The 17,610-nt window shown below is 44.0% G+C and overlaps 1 protein-coding gene across 13 annotated transcripts in view; it reads right to left on the bottom strand.

The window, feature by feature from the left end:
- FHOD3 (formin homology 2 domain containing 3) overlaps positions 1-17,610 on the bottom strand; it is a 340,197-nt gene that overhangs the window by 71,306 nt on the left and 251,281 nt on the right. For 11 of the 13 annotated variants that reach the window (XM_081883777.1, XM_081883776.1, XM_081883771.1 and 8 more), the window contains 2 exons: positions 4,257-4,391; positions 1,834-1,884 (listed from right to left, as the gene is read on the bottom strand). In XM_081883777.1, coding sequence (XP_081739903.1) covers positions 1,834-1,884; positions 4,257-4,391 — 186 coding nt within the window. The remainder of the gene's footprint in view (positions 1-1,833; positions 1,885-4,256; positions 4,392-17,610) is intronic. The other 2 variants (XM_081883774.1, XM_081883772.1) reach the window with 1 other exon arrangement.

Raw genomic sequence — 17,610 nt, 5'->3', positions numbered from 1 at the left:
GTCGCGGACGACTCTGGGGTTGCAGTGCTCATCTCGCTTTATTGGTACAGCTTCCGGCTCATGTGGCCAGCATGACTAAGCCACTTCTGGCAAACCAGAGCAGCGCACAGAAACACCATTTACCTTCCCGCCAGAGCGGTACCTATTTATCTACTTGCACTTTGACGTGCTTTCAAACTGCTAGGTTGGCAGGAGCTGGGCCCAAGCAATGGGAGCTCACCCCGTCACGGGGATTCGAACTGCTGACCTTCTGATCGGCAAGCCCTAGGCTCTGTAGTTTAACCCACAGTGCCACCAGCTAGCTAGCTGCAAGGAAATGGTTGATTGGCATGCATCTGTCTCAGGAGACAATGGATGAGTTCGCCTTTGAGGGTGAAGTCAAACTGTTGTAGGGCTATAGTGCCTGCTGTGGCTGTAGAGTCTTGTAGTGAAAGACATGTTTTGTTTCAGCTGGGGCAGATGAAATTGCCCACTTGTGCTGCTGCAGATGCACCATGGCAGTTCTTCTCTCTGCACTCTTGCCAGCAGTCATTCCTCCTCTGCATGACCTGACTGATTGTATCCAGCCTCTGTTTGTCTTTTGGCAGGTTGCAGTTTTAAGTATTTTTTTCAAATGGTGTTTTGTACTTCTGGAAACCCTGGGGATCTCCCAAGCATTTTTGATGCCTGTTATGTTTACTAGGGGTTGCTCGTGGGCAAGCAGGGCAAACCTCTCCCTGGCTGGCTGCTAATGTAAACTTTATCTGTCCGGAGAGCCACTCACCCATGGCCACCTCAATCGCTGGCAGAATCCGTGAGTGGGTGTTTCTTAAACTTCTTCCAGCATAAAAGCTCCTTGACGCCCAGTCTCCGCCTTCCCTCTCTGCGCGAAAGCCTTCTGCGCAGAGAGGGCGTGTGCAGCGGAGGACCCCTTCCTTCCCCGCTTGTCCCAGGCAAGGAGTCGTGGGACTGCCTCGCCACATCCGACTCCTGCACCCCCTCTCCCCTGGACCTGTGTTTATTCTCTTCCCCAGAAGAGGAGCTGCTTCTCCCCATCCCTGGAGGCTCTCTATAATCCCTCTGGCTTTTGCTCTCTCCCTCCGGCACTGATGGCAGTTCCCTGACAATACCAAGCATCTTATTTCTCAGTAATTCGCTGCCTGACTTCACTATTAGAAGGAGCGATGTTTGGACATTGGCATGGGCTGAAGGATGGGGGACATATGCAATGTGTGCAACATGATCAATAAGTCCTATCTGCTTAAAGAGGCAGTCATGTTAGCCTGTCTTTCTGCAAATGATACTATAAAAATTGCAGGTAGCACTTTGCTCTCGTATTATTGAGGCTATGTGACTTTTACCTATGGCTGTAGAAGCTCTCTACATGGGATTCTTAGTTTCTCAAAACTCAAAATAGAGTGCTGTCCTTCCTTCACCATTCTAGCCATACAACAGCCACCTGAAGGTCTGGTGGAAGTTCTGAATCAAACCTAGTTTCCAAACTCAGCAGACCTCCCATGCCACTTCTTTTGCAGATTTCTCCGCTATAGGCTTCTTGTGAAGTAGCTGAAAGTCCTGGCTGATAGTTTCAGAAGTCTCTCTCTCCCTCTCTCCCTCCCTCTCTCTCTCTCTCTGCAATCCAAACATTTATTTGTTACATGTCCATTATTCAGTAATGAACATCTTTCTTTATCATGGCTGTGCTTGCCAGAATGAAATAGCACATGCATTTCTGATTTAAGCCATTCTTTACAAGTCTAACTGGAAGCATGTTTACAAAACCATGCATCTCTCAATAAATGACATAAGAAATGTAAAAAAGAAAGAAAGCCAAAAACAGTCTTAAGTACCGACCTCTCTTCTCTTGCTTGTCTTAGCTCCTCTCGTTTGTCTAGATAATTACGACTAAGAAACAGAGGTGCATAAAGTTACAGCGAAAATAACTTAAATAAAAAGCAGGAAAAGAAGAACATAGCAAGCAGTGAAAGAAATGAAAGCAGCTAAAGCAAAGGAGCTCAGATTAAAATTCTTTGGTAAAAGAAATCTGTGATGATGTGTGTAATTTTTAAATGTCAAGGACACATTGTCACACACACACTTCTTTGGTACTATTTTGATAATTGATGTTTTTCATAGGAGAATATGTCACAAAATCCTGGCGTGGGACAAAGGTTTGAACCTGTGGCCTTGGCGTTATGAGTGCCATGCTCTAAGCAAATGCCATTAAGTCTCCAACCTGCATCAAGTTTTGACCTGCGCTCTATGTCTTGAGAAACGTATCAAGATTTATTCAGGTGGAAAAAAATAAGAAACTAAATATTTTTTAAAAACCACACACACACACATTTGTTCAGGTGTACAGCCACCATAGAAATGGCAACAATTAAAACTCAGGTGTTTATTTCATGGGGTGGTGCTAAAACCAATCGGAGATTCTTTCCAAAGATTATGTGAATTGCACTGTGGGAGGCAGTCTTGAGACTCCATTCTTTGATAGGTAAACGGTAAAGGGACCCCTGACCATTACGTCCAGTCGTGACCGACTCTGGGGTTGTGGCGCTCATCTCGCTTTACTGGCCAAGAGAACCGGCATACAGCTTCCGGGTCATGTGGCCAGCATGACTAAGCCGCTTCTGGCGAACCAGAGCAGTGCACGGAAACGCCGTTTACCTTCCCGCCGGAGCAGTACCTATTTATCTACTTGCACTCTGATGTGCTTTCGAACTGCTAGGTTGGCAGGAGCAGGGACCGAGCAACGGGAGCTCACCCTGTCACCGGATCCGAACCGCCAACCTTCTGATCAGCAAGTCCTAGGCTCTGTGGTTTAAACCACAGCGCCACCCGCCTCCCTCCATTCTTAGATAGGTGACAGTTAAAGGGCAAATTCTCACTAACTTATTGTCCGGGTGACATCCCTTCAGATACCTCCACACAAAAATATTCCCTTTACATAAAAGATGACTATTTCATTAACAGGCTAGAGTCTGGGGATTCTTTAGTCTCCTTCTGACTTTACTGACTTCTTAGTCACTGATAAGTTATTGAGCTTTTCTGTTTCATTACAGAACTAGCAAATTATTTTTCTCTTTTGGAAATTATTAGGGCATCATCTTGCACTATGTTAAGCAAATTTACACGCAGATCTCATAATGAAAAGATGGTGAAGTAGGTCTCACCAGCTGAACACATTTAATCCTATCAATGTAATAGTAATTTTTCTGCCAAGCAAATCCTATTATTGAAAAATAAATAAGTCAGCAGCACACAATGAAAACCGATTTTTCATGTTTTTAAATAAGCATTTATCTGTATGTGGTCACAAACAGCTTCTGAAGTAATTAATGTGGTTCAATAGACCTAAGAGAATTGTCGGTGGATTGAAAACTGTGAAGGCAAGGTATTATATATACAGCACGCGCAGGCTGCAATTCAGTGCTTCTGCGCATGCGAAAAGTGCGATTTAGTGCTTCTGCACATGTGTGACTGCCGAAACCCAGAAGTAACCTGTTCCGGTACTTCCGGGTTTCGGCAGTCCGCAACCCAAAAAAATGCAACCTGAAGCGGCTATAGCCTGAGGTATGACTGTAATCAACTTTTTTATTTTGTTATGTGTATACTGCAATGTTTTTTGTTGTTGTTATGGCGGACAGCTGACACAAATAAAGTTTCATTCATTCATTCATTCATTCATTCATTCAGGTATTACCCTGTGATCCGCCCTGAGACCTGTGGGTATAGGGCAGTATACAAATTTTAATAATAATAATAATAATAATAATAATAATAATAATAATAATAATTCAGCTGACTCCAGATACTCCAGCTAATTGACAAGGGCTACAGGGATTTAAATGTGTCAAAGCTGTGAAGAGCGGTATTTTATGAAATGCACTTCATACTTTGTACTCTGTGGTTCGTGGGAATGGAAACTGAGAAATACCCAGACAAATAGGTGGTTTATCACAGGCATAGGCCAACTCGGCTCTTCAAGATGTTTTTGAGACTACAATTCCCATCATCCCTGACCACTGGTCCTCTTAGCTAGGGATGATGGGAGTTGTAGTCCCAAAAAAACATCCGGAGGGCCGAGTTTGCCTATGCCTGGTTTGTCAGATGCCACAATTCCAAATTTCTCTTCATGTGCAAATGCAGGTCAAGGGGGGAGATGCTACCATTTAGGAAGATGGAAGGAAGGAAGGAAGGGTGCATATATTGAATACGGCAAATGACTTTTCACCTCTAGTTATATTAAGATAACAAATGATTTTCTGTCTTACTTGAACTTGTTTCTTTCTTCCCGCTCTATCCTTTGCAGCCTCTCCTCCCTCTCCTGACGTCGCCTCTCTCTCTCCGCTGCCAAAGACTCCTGGTGCTGCCGATACGACGATGTGAGTAGACCACCCAAGGACGGCCTGCAGACCAAGGAGAAATCACATCGCTTCATATTTTTCAATAAAATAGCTTTTCACCTGTCTACTTTTTCTCATTCTAAATACATATACTGTATCCCATGGGTAGGCAAACTTAGGCCCGGGGGCCGGATCCGGCCCAATCGCCTTCTAAATCCAGCCCACAGACGGTCCGGGAACCAGTGTGTTTTCACATGTGTAGAACGTGTCCTTTTATTTAAAATGAATCTTTGGGTTATTTGTGGGGCATAGGAATTCGTTCACCCCCCCAAAAAAAAATATAGTCCGGCCCCCCACAAGGTGTGAAGGACAGGGGACCGGACCCCTGCTGGAAAAGTTTGCTGACCCCTGCTATATCCCAGCAGCCTGTCTTTTTCATATGTGACTTCATGCTAAAAGGTGAATTACCGTTTTGCACATACTCTGGTAGGGCTTCTGATTAAAACAACAACAACAACAACAACAACAACAACAACAACAACAACAACAACAACAACAACAACAGCCCAATACAGTATTACACTAAGGGTCAATGGCAAAGGATTACCAGTCATTTCACTAATTTGATCAGCCCCAAAGTAAAGACTGCTGGAAAAAACCGCAAATTGTATCCTTAAATTCTTCAGAGCACAAGGAGGATTCTTTGTCCCCGCAGCTCTAAAATTATACAAGGCCAAAACTTTGGCACAACTCCTCTATGGTTCCTTTTTGGGCCCCCCTTCCTCTGCTTTCTCCCCACTGGAGAGAGTTCAATCCAGACTTCTCAGAGCTCTCCTCCAAGTCCCCAGATGTGTATCAAATGCGTGGGTTAGATTGGAAACGGGGATGATGAGAGTGGAGGCTAGCATCTGCCTAACATCTATTTACAAATGGCTGACATTGAACCTGCTCCCCCAAGGGATAGCCCCATTGATGCTCTGTGACCAATTCCAGTCGGGCTGGCAGACTGCAGTCCTGAACACCCTCCAGAAATTGGGTTTTGCCCCTCAAGCCCTTCTAAGTCTCCGTTTGGACCAGGCAAAAGCTACGGTCAGGCAAATAATATTAGACACCGAGAGACAGCAGGACTGTGCAAGGTGTCCCAACTATAGAATTGGAGAGATTGAGAGATATATAGCCGCACCGGCAGCATATCTCTTCTTTCTCGCATCTAGGGATGCAAGAAGGGCCTTTACACTCGCCAGAAGTTCGGCTCTTCCCTCGCCGGTCCTGGATGGAGCCTTTAGAAGGGTCCTGTATGCTCAGAGACTTTGCACCTGTCCATTGGGAGAGATAGGAAGCCCAGAACATTTGTTCTTTAGATGTCCCTTTTATAAAGAAGCACGTAGTAAGATAATGGATCCCCTACTGGTGAGGCTTGCCGACCTCCCACAAAAGCAAAAATTTGACCTTTTGCTGTTGGGCAAAGATCAGAAGATGACCTGGATGGTGGCCAGATTCTGTCTACAGATCTGTAGGCGCAGACCATCGCCTAACTCCAAATAGGCATGAAAAGCCCCAAACACAGTTCCATGGGTAATTCTGAGTCAACTCCCTGGGACAGTTTATTGCTGTACATTGTTTCTAAATTTAGTGTTGTATATTGTTTTAATTGCCTGTTTTAACCATATTTGCACAGCAGTTTTTAACGTTGTGAGTGTCCTCTGTTTAAGAGGCTTCTACTCTGCAGCCTCTTATAGTTGTTTTATCTACGAGTTTTTTTAGGTTTTATGCTCTTACAGTTGTTTTAACTGCATGTCTTTGTTGGTTTTTAGCTCTTATCTGTTTTAATTATTAGTTTTTTATCTACCCATTATCTGTGTTTAATCTTGTATTTTATTCGGATGTTTTATGCCTGTTTCCTTGTCCTCATTTGCCCTAACAATTATCGGTCAAAAATCCCGACTGCTATTTTATCCATATGCTTTTCTTAATCCTGGTCTATGACTGTAATAAAGTTCATTCAAAGACCGCTGGAAACCTTTCTCTTTCATTGAAGCAAGCTCTTTTCAAGGGTGGACTTTGGTAATCTTTGCTAATATGGCACTCTGAGCCAGGCCAAATTTGGCTCCCCCAAACGGACCTTCTCAATTCTGGACCTTCTCAATTTTGCACCCCCTCGGCTTGACACCCTGTGTGGGGGAACCACCCGCGCTGCCCTAAATCTGATGCTGCTCTTTTCTAACTGCTGGAGGCCACACTTCATTCCAGCACAAAGGTTGTCAGCAGGGCCGGATTTAGGTTTGACGAGCTACTGAAGGTAAATGGCTGTAACATTCCGGAAAAAAGAAAGAAGATATTTCACATATTAAAAAGAGAACAATTGGACATCATCTGCCTGCAAGAAACACATGTGACAAGGCTCCACAGAAAAGTTTTAATAAATAAAAGACTTGGTCAGGAATTTATATCTTCGGACAGAGTAAAGAAGAGAGGAGTGGTGATATATGCAAAAGAGAGCCTGTCACCTAAATTCTTATTTAAGGATGAATATGGAAGAATTTTGGCAATTGAGATACAACATCAAGGAGAGAAGCTTTTGATATTAGGAATTTATGCACCAAATGAGGGGAAATCGGAATTCTACAGGAAGTTGCATGAGACTATGTTGGACTATCTGGACTACAACAACATCATCATGATGGGAGACATGAACGGAGTCGTATCAACCAACATGGATAAGTCGCAAAGCCAAAGCGTCTCAAAAGACGGCAGACTACCAAAGACCTTTTTTGAAATGACAGACAATATGGACTTGATTGACATCTGGAGGACTAAGAACCCCCTGGGAAGAGAAGGAACATTTTTCTCTGAAGCCCAACTGACTTGGACAAGAATCGACCAAATATGGATATCTAGAGGTCTGGCACCTAAGGCCAGAAAGGTGGAAATCTGCCCAAAGACCTGCTCCGACCATAATGCAGTAAAGATGGTCATGACACTATTACCAACCGGATCCTTTAGATGGAAGATGAATGACAATTTGTTTAGAGATCAGGAGACTATGAAGAAGGCCCAAAAAGCTTTAAAGGACTATTTTGACATCAACATGAACACTATGGTGGAAAAAAGAGTAAGGCAGTGATGAGGGGGTTCTTGATACAACAGAATACTGTAAAGAAAAGGACACAAAATGAGAGGAAAGATAAAATTTTGGAGAAAATTAAAGAATTAGAGAAGAAGTTAAGATCTAACCCGAAGTCACAGCCGATTCTGAGAGAAATTAAACTATATCAAGCACAATATTCCAAAATGATAAACCAGGAAATAGAGTGGAAGATCAAATTAATGAAACAGAAAACTTTTGAATCGGCCAATAAATGTGGGAAACTGCTAGCTTGGCAGTTGAAGAGGAGACAAAAATTAAATACAGTTACAAATTTAGAGATTGAAGGAAGAAGTATTCAGAACCCTGTGGACATTAGAAAGTGTTTCCAGAGATATTTCAAAAAACTATACACCCAAGGGCCGCAAGATGAGAACGAGATTAAACAATTTTTGGAAAAAAATGGATTACCAAAATTGTCACAAGAAAACAGATCAATCCTGAATTGTAAAATAACACGACAAGAGATTGAACAAGCCATTCAGAACATGAAACTGGGCAAATCCCCAGGGCCAGATGGGCTGACCTCCAAGTATTATAAGACATTAAAATATTATTTGATACAACCACTGATGGAGGTCAGCAATGAAATTATGGAGGGGAAGAGGGCGCCGGAATCGTGGAAGGAAGCTTTTATCACATTGATACCAAAATCGGAAACTGAAAAGACACAACTCAAGAACTATCGTCCCATCTCCCTTTTAAATGTGGATTACAAAATATTTGCAGATGTTCTGGCAAGCAGATTTAAAAAGGTTTTAAACGAAGTAATTCATAAAGACCAGACAGGCTTTCTCCCAGGTAGACATATGTTTGCCAATACAAGGAACATTATTGATATCTTGGAACTTTTGCAAACAGATATAAATACAAGAGCAGTTTTAATTTTTATAGATGCGGAGAAGGCCTTTGACAACATCTCCTGGAAATTTATGAAGGGAAATTTGAAAGAAATGGGAGTGGGATGGGCTTTTGAGAATGGGATTGATGCAATTTATTCGGAACAAAAGGCTAAACTGATAGTCAACAATGTGGTTACGGAAGAGTTTAAAATTGAAAAAGGAACACGACAAGGCTGTCCTATTTCCCCTTTGCTATTTATTTCGGTTCTGGAGGTGCTCTTGAATATGATCAGAGGGGACCGGCTGGTGGAAGGGATTCAGGTCGGAGCGAAACAATATAAACTTAAAGCTTTTGCAGATGACCTTGTTTTGACCCTGCAGGAGCCAGAATCTAGTACGAAAAGAGTATTGCAACTGATTCAAGATTTTGGTCGGGTGGCGGGATTTAAATTAAATAAACAGAAAACTAAGGTATTGGGGAAAAACTTGACGGATTTAGAGTCGGAACGGTTTCAGAGAGAGACAGAACTAACTGTGGTTAAAAAAGTAAAGTATCTAGGGGTTAATATAACAGCAAAAAATCTGAGTCTATTTAAGGATAATTATGAAAAATGTTGGTCTGAAATTAAGAGAGACTTGGACAGTTGGACAAGATTAAAACTTTCTCTGTTAGGCCGAATTGCCGCCATTAAGATGAATGTATTGCCTAAAATGTTGTTTTTGTTTCAAACACTACAAATTGTGGACAAGACGGAGTGCTTCCGGAAGTGGCAGAGAGATATTTCTAAATTTGTCTGGCAGGGCAAAAAGCCCAGAATTAAGTTTAAGATATTAACTGATGCGAAAGAAAGAGGGGGCTTTGCCCTGCCAGACTTAAAGTTGTACTATGAAGCCGCAGCTTTCTGCTGGCTAAAAGACTGGCTACTTCTCGAAGACACTGATGTACTGGACCTGGAAGGTTTTAACAATGCTTTTGGTTGGCATGCATACTTATGGTATGACAAGGTTAAGATCAATAAGGCCTTTAAGAACCATATTGTCAGGAAAGCAGTGTTCAATGTCTGGACAAAATACAAAGACTTATTGGAAAATAAAACTCCAAGGTGGCTTTCACCCCTGGAAGCTAAGGCCCGAAAAAGACTCAATATGGAGGCCAAATGGCCAAAGTATTGGGAAATATTAGAAAAAGATGGAGACAATTGGAAATTGCAGAGTTTGGAGAAAATGAAGGATAAAGTGCGAGACTGGTTACATTATGCTCAGATTAAAGAAGTCTTTAAAAACGATAAAAAGTTAGGGTTCCAGGTGGAGAAATCAAAGTTGGAAACAGAACTGTTAGAACCTAAGACTAAGGTACTTTCAAAAATGTATAACTTGCTGCTGAAATGGAATACACAAGATGAAATGGTTAAATCGGCTATGATAAAGTGGGCACAGGATATTGGGCATAACATTATGTTTGAGGACTGGGAAAGGTTGTGGACCACTGGGCTGAACTTCACTGCATGTAATGCTCTGAAGGAAAATGTAATGAAAATGATATATAGATGGTACATGACCCCAGTTAAACTTGCCAAAATATACCATTCATCTGATAATAAATGTTGGAAATGTAAAGAAAATGAAGGAAATGAAGGAACATTCTTTCACCTCTGGTGGACTTGCCCTAGAGTGAAGGCCTTCTGGGAAATGATATACAATGAGCTGAAAAAGGTACTTCACCAAGAAACCAGAGGCTTTCCTCTTGGGTATTGTCGGCCAGAAGGTGTTAAAGAAGGACCAAACATTTTTCATGTATGCAACAACGGCAGCAAGAATACTCATCGCCAGGAACTGGAAAACCCAAGATCTACCCACACTGGAAGAGTGGCAGATGCAGCTGATGGACTACATGCAACTGGCCGAGATGACTGGCAGAATCCGAGACCTGGGAGAAGAGAGGGTTGAAGAAGACTGGAAGAAATTTAAGATTTATCTACAAAGATATTGTGATTTGGTTGAATGTTAAGAAGGATGCTAGATCATAAATAATTGCCCACCACTAAATTAGATATGAATTTGACGATAAGTGAGATTAAAGAAAGTATAAATTCTTTTTGGGAGAACTGTTAGATTGTATTTAAATGAGTGGATATAAGATTTGAAACAAGATGATAATTTGCTTGGAAAAACTTTTCTACAATGTAAGTGGGAGCGGGAGACGTGAGGGAGTCCAAAGAAGTGAAGAAAGTATGTTATATAAGTAAAGCTGTTTACTATTTATTTTGTACTCATTCCAGCACAAAGGTTGTCAGCAGGGCCGGATTTAGGTTTGACGAGCTACTGAAGGTAATGGGGCCCTTTATATGTCCAGCTGTCCTTTGTCAACAACAATTTTTTGTGTTGAATATATGCTATATGGTAATTTATGGACCTAATAGGTATCTAAAGCCATTTGCCCATAACAAAGTATGTGTTTTATCAGAGTGCTTGTTGAACTGGAATACAAGTAAGAAGTGATATTTTAGGGAGCAGGCTAGCAGGCAGGGCCCATTACTTACATCATAGGAGCCTACATAACACAAAACACTTGCTGTATGTAAGGTAAAGGTAAAGGAACCCCTGCCCATTAGGTCCAGTCGTGGATGACTCTGGGGTTGCGGCACTCATCTTGCTTTATTGGCCGAGGGAGCCGGTGTACAGCTTCCGGGTCATGTGGCCAGCATGACTAAGCCGCTTCTGGCGAACCAGAGCAGCGCATGGAAACGCCGTTTACCTTCCCGCCAGAGCGGTACCTCTTTATCTACTTGCACTTCATGCTTTTGAACTGCTAGGTTGGCAGGAGCAGGGACCGAGCAACGGGAGCTCACCCCGTCGCGGGGATTTGAACCGCCGACCTTCTGATCGGCAAGCCCAAGAGGCTCAGTGGTTTAGACCACAGCACCACCCGCTGTATGTAGGGTTTTTTTTTATCTTATATTTTGGAAATGTACATCCAGTGGTTTTTTTCCTTTAATTTTTTTTGGGTCCCCAAGAGAGTGTGGTCCTAAGCTACAGCTTGTTTAGCTTATACGTAAATCTGGCACTGGTTGTCAGTCACTGGCTAGGAGTGCCACCACTATGACTTCGCAGTTCCTAGGGAGCGATTGGAAGCTATGTCCATTCTCAGAGAGCAAGGCAACATCTGAGTTGGGCCCTTCTGGACTCAGGCATTGCTTTGCAAAGGTGGGTGTGGCGACTGCCGCACTAATGTCTTTCTGACAACTATGCCTTTGCCATAGCTTGATGCTATTCACAATTTTATTATTTAATACCCTTCCATAACTCACATACCAGTGTGAAATCCAAAAAGTCAAAACAGCTAACACAAGAATAAAAATGATAAAAGCCCATTAAGAAAACTGCTTATTAGCAGTTTTCAGGCAAAGCAGCACCCCGCTGGAATGAGAGAGACAAAACATGCAAGTTAAAACAAGACAAAGAAGGAAGTTATTGTTATGGCTGAACTGAAACTGCTAAATGTTTTCCATGATCACTTTCTGAAGTGCTGAGAATTACATCCCTGTTTCAATTATTTTTTGGCCCTCCCTCTAAACCTGCTTGCTTACTCATTTAAACTGGCCTCACTTTTGGTAACATTATCGCATAGCTAAATCGGATTGGCTAAGCAATATCATGGTATCATCCTTTCAGTACTTGATTCCTAATTGGGTGGGATCCCCCAATGTGACCAATACAGGAAATTGCAAGGGGCAACCCCGGGGGGTGGGGTGGGGGTCGCTGCATGACACATAAAATAAAAAAGTGAGGCTCTTTTTCTAGAATCAACAGTGGAATAAAAGGCTCACTGCTGGCTATGTGATTTGAACTTTGATACAGCCATCTGTTAAAATGTAATCAAAGGACCACATGTAACTGTACTCTCTGAAATCGAGGGTGGTCCCTTTCCCCTTATAGGACGTTACCTAAAAGCTTCAATTCCAGGAAAAGAAATCAAGATGGGCCATTTCAGAAGGGCTTATCAAATTCTTGCTTTGGAGTCTCAAGATTGCTGCTACTGTAATTAGTGGGTGCATTTTTACAGATATTTGTAAGTGAAAGCAGATGTCCAGGAGGTTCTCCTGATCTATTTCATCAAGGCATTCGCAATATCCCAAGTTTGGAATGAAAGGGTTAGCTGGGGAGAAAGTAGGAATTGCAGCCCATTTTCTCTAAAAACAAAATAAGCAAGGTGATCATTGCCACTATTTTAAAACACTTTGGCTTGTAGATGTGCATACAAATATTCAGTTACGCAAGACGTGACAGCTTTTGCCCCACTGGCAGCAGATCAATGCAAGCAGGATTACAACAATTTCTGCGCATTGAATTCGAATCTGTTACATACCACGTGGATAAACATTACATAAGGGGGTATAAAACCTGATATCCCGTAAACCTTGTTTCTGGCACAAAATTACAGATGCAGTATCATTGTGCGACTGCTGTCAAGCTAGGTCTGAGCTAAAAAAGGTTGTGAAACGTTCATCAGACGACAAAAGCAACCCCCTTTACCACTGGCTTTTCAGGGTGCCACTGGCAAACGGGGCAAAAACCTTTGCCTAGCTCCAAAGGCCGTAGAGAAGAATGAGGGGGCTGCTTCTGCAGAGAATCTCTTCCCTGCTCATGATTTTATAAGAGATTCCCCATCTTAAAAGAGGCAAATCCTTCTACTCTCTTGGCAAACTGCCTCCAAATGGCAGGGGGTGGGCGGTGGACAAGAATTGTGCTGCTTCCTTTAAATTGGCAAAAAATTCCCTTGCAAATACACCATTTAAACAAGGAAACTGGACAGGAAAAAAGGAAATGGTTATAACCCCAATAGCCTTATACTAAAGGTAAAGGTAAAGGGACCCCTGACCATCAGGTCTAGTTGTGACCGACACTGGGGTTGCGGTGCTCATCTCCCTTTATTGGCCGAGGAAGCCGGCGTACAGCTTCTGGGTCATGTGGGCAGCATGACTAAGCTGCTTCTGGCGAACCAGAGCAGCGCACAGAAACGCCGTTTATCTTCCCGCCGGAGCAGTACCTATTTATCTACTTGCACTTTGACGTGCTTTTGAACTGCTAGGTTGGCAGGAGCAGGGACCGAGCAACGGGAGCTCACCCCGTCGCAGGGATTCGAACCGCTGACCATCTGATCGGCAAGTCCTAGGCTCTGTGGTTTAACCCACAGCACCACCCGCGTCCCTATAATCCCAATAGCCTTATACTAAGCTAGACTATATGTCCATCTAGCACAGGATTGTTGGCCCAAACTGGCAGTGTGAGTGTTCAGAACTTAACTGGTTAAGTTGTTCTGAGTGTGCATCACATTCCGACGTCAGACGTAAGCTGGGAGGAGACAGAAGCTTTTAGAAGCTAAGGAGGAGGAGTTTTTCCCTGTACTTTCACTTCTCTCTGTGTATCTGAGAGACAAAGACGTGCCTTTGGATATGGCTGAAAGAAGCCCCGGTCTTTGTTGGTAAAATGTTTCAATAAAGAGCTGTAAATAGACGGACCTGTCTGTGTGTGCTTTCCAGAAGAAGGAAGTAGGACTGCTTTACACCGCTGTTCAACTCTGCTAAGCCGTGACCTGAAGGGAGCAACAGTGGCGCAGCTGTGAAGAAGTGTGCCGGACCCGTTATAAACTGCTGATTGACGATCATAAAGTAATCAGGTGTCACGGCAGATCGATATCCAAGAGGCAGCAGCTCTCCTGGGTTTCAGGCAGAGGATTAAACCCAGGACCTTTTGCATAAAAGGAGTTGCTCTACAACTCTTCCCCAAAGACAATCCCTCTCATGCTTTGATAAATGGCAAATGACAACAAAGCGAAGCAATGCACTTCTGACTGGTTGGACCTTTGGGATCAGTCCAGAAAGCACAATCCTCATTCTCGCTCAGCAACATTTGTTCTGACTGCACTAATTACATGGTTCCCGATTGACTTGGATCAGAGGCAGATTTAGGGGAGCATGACTGGGTCAGTCGCACTGGGCATAGAGACTCAGGGAATAGGGAGCGGGTGGCGCTGTGGTCTTAACCACTGAGCCTCTTGGGCTTGCCAACTGGAAGGTCGTCAGTTCGAATCCGCATGACAGGGTGAACTCCCATTGCTCTGTCCCAGCTTCTGCCAGCCTAGCATGTCGAAAGCACACCAGTGCAAGTAGATAAATAGGTATCGCTGTGGCGGGAAGGTAAACACATTTCCGTTTGCCCTGGTTTCTGTCACGGTGTTCCATTGTGCCAGAAGTGGTTTAGTCATGCTGGCCACATGGCCTGGGAAACTGTCTGTGCACAATCTGGAAGCTGTAAGCCGGCTCCCTCAGCCAATAAAGGGAGATGAGTGCCACAACCCCAGAGTTGATCACGACCGGACCTAATGGTCATGGATCCCTTTACCTTTACTAAAGGTAAAGAACTCCTGGACAGTTAAGTCCAATCAAAGGCAACTATGGGGTTGCGGCACTCATCTTGCTTTCAGGCCAAGGGAGCCAGCGTACAGCTTCCAGATTATGTGGCCAGCATGACTAAGCCACTTCTGGTGAACCAGAGCAGGGCACGGAAACGCCGTTTACCTTCCCGCCAGAGCGGTACCTATTTATCTACTTGCACTTTGACATGCTTTCGAACTGCTAGGTTGGCAGGAGCAGGGACTGAGCAACAGCAACTCACCGCGTTGCGGGTATTTGAACCGCCGACCTTCTGATCGGCAAGTCCTAGGCTCTGTGGTTTAACCCACAGCGCCACCCGCGTCCCATCTTTACCTTTATCTTTTTTTAAATTAGAGCCTCAGGGGCACCACAACGATGATGTAGAATGCAAGGTGGGGGGTGGCACAGGCTTTGCACAGGGCACCACTGAGATTTTGGAACCCAAGGTCTGCCAATGCTCGGTTTATCCCAGGAAGGGAATGATAAGGGGGAACGGAAAGATTAGGGTTAAAAATGGTACCAAAGTAGTAGCAGATGGGGCAGACAACGGCTACAAACAACTTAGAAAAAAGGCAAAGCCAAGTAATTTTCAGGAACCATTTCATCCCTCACACAAACACAACAGAAACTTGTGAACCCTACAATACCCTTGTTAATTTCAGGATGGCGCTACATGTTACTGATGGCATAGTGATATCATTGAAAACAGTGTTTGCACACAGACTTGCCCCTTTGTCCCTAGAAATGCATCTCTCCTGGCGATGTAGAAATCCAGTTACAGGCTGGCATGATCGCTTCCTTTTCCTTTGCTTAATAAGAAGTCACAGTCACAAAGGTGGAGCTGTAAATGTGCCAGTATCTCTCTACAACCGGCGACATAAGATTGCACTGCACTTAGAACTTGTCCGGTAGGATCCCCCAAGGCTAACGTACATTGTATAAACACATTTATAAACACAACAATTTCTTTTGGGGGGGCGTGGGGTAGGTTGCAGAGAAATGAGGCCAGCCTTATAGTGCGACAGCTGGTGAGAGCTGTTTCTGAATCCGCACTGTGAAGGAATCAGCCTTTACTCTCCTTGACTGCTTGTGTATATAATGGGAATGTATGTCTTGCTTATATGGCTAGTTGAGGAGTGAATGATTAGCTTGAAACTCTAGCATGTGCCCTGAGTCTACTATGACATCAAGGCATAGGTGTCTGCCACTGTTGGTGTGTCTAACAGCACATGTCTCTCCGAGGGTGGGAAATTTGAAAGCTCTAAGCTTCCCAAGGGGAGGAGCACAACTGACAGGTGACATTTAAACAGACAGACAGACAGGAGGTGAGCAGATCAAGGGTATCTTACATGATATAGAGAAGATTTGAGATTTCAAGGAACAAAGGCTGACTTGTGAGCTTAGGTAAGTTCAGGGACTGAATAGTTATGGACAAGTGGATATGTTTAACTGATTTTACTCTGCTTTTTCTCCAAAGGAAATATCTCAGGTTTTTTGTTATATTAGGCATCTCATTTCTTTCTAACATTTACAAGTATTATACTGTTTCAAGGGCTTTTGGGGTTGTTTTTACTTCTTTAGTCATGTGGTGCATACATCTTATGAAAGTGAAATATACTCTTTTTTTCATTCTAGTAAACGCAGTTCTTGTTTCATAATCCCTTTGTGGTCTCAGCTTATTCTAAGCACTTCCATGCTTAGAGCTTCAACATCATGCTGCCTAAGGAGGTTTCAGAGAGATCCCAGGGAGGTTTTGGAGGCTGTTTGATAAGCGGCAGCTTGGTAAATACCGTATTTTTCGCACCATAGGACGCACTTTTCCCCCTCCAAAAATGAAGGGGAAATGTGTGTGTGTCCTATGGTGCGAATGCAGGCTTTCGCTGAAGCCTGGAGAGTGAGAGGGGTCGGTGCACACCGACCCCTCACGCTCTCCAGGCTTCGCACACCTCTCCGCAAGCAGCGGGAGCCCAGCGCTGGGCTCCCGCTGCTTGCGGAGAGTTGCCTGCATGCTGAAGCCTGCGCGTGCTGAGCTGAGCGCGCCCAGGCTTCGCGGACCTCTCTGCAAGGAGCGGGAGCGCTCCCGCTGCTTGCGGAGAGTTGCCTGCATGCCGAAGCCTGCGCGCGCTGAGCTGAGCGCGCCCAGGCTTCGCGGACCTCTCCGCAAGGAGAATAATTTTTTCCCCTTTATTTCCCCCCCAAAAAACTGGGTGCGCCCTATGGTCCGGTGCGCCCTATGGTGCGAAAAATACAGTAGTCTCTCATCCGGTGGCGAGGAGGGACCACTGTGGCCTGGTCTCCAGGAAAACATGGACCCATGGAGGGATGGGCTGTATCTGTCTGTCTGTCTCTTTATGGGGCACACAAACCCAACAAGCATTCCCCCCAAAAAAATAAAAGTTACAATAATAACAAAATATTTAAACCACGGAATTTGAAAAGAATTGTATAAAAGTGGTCAGCAAACATAAAGCAAACACAAACTTGGCTGGCAGAGATACAACAGGCCGCATCAAAAGCTCAGGAAAGCAAAAACACATTTGTCTGGCAGCCAAATGGCTTCAAGGTAGGCACCAGGTGAGCATCTCAAGGGAGAACGTTCCATAGTTGAGGTGGTGCCACCTAAAAGGGACCACCCCACCTACGTTGGCAGGGGCACTGTAAAGGTCCCAATCAGTTCTTCAGGTATCCTGGTCCCAAACTGTGAAGGGCTTTAAGGATCAACCAAGCACTTTAAACTGTACTGGGAGCCTTGACCATCTGCAATGTGATCATAACACCCACTTCCAGTTCCAGAAGTTCAGTAACTATAACATACAAGGAGTCTTGGTTGACCACAAACTTGACATGAGCCAACAGTGTGA

This window comes from Podarcis melisellensis (assembly GCF_964234715.1).
Source record: "Podarcis melisellensis genome assembly, chromosome: 13".
NCBI lineage: Eukaryota > Metazoa > Chordata > Lepidosauria > Squamata > Lacertidae > Podarcis > Podarcis melisellensis.
This window is presented reverse-complemented; position numbering and strand designations above follow the sequence as displayed.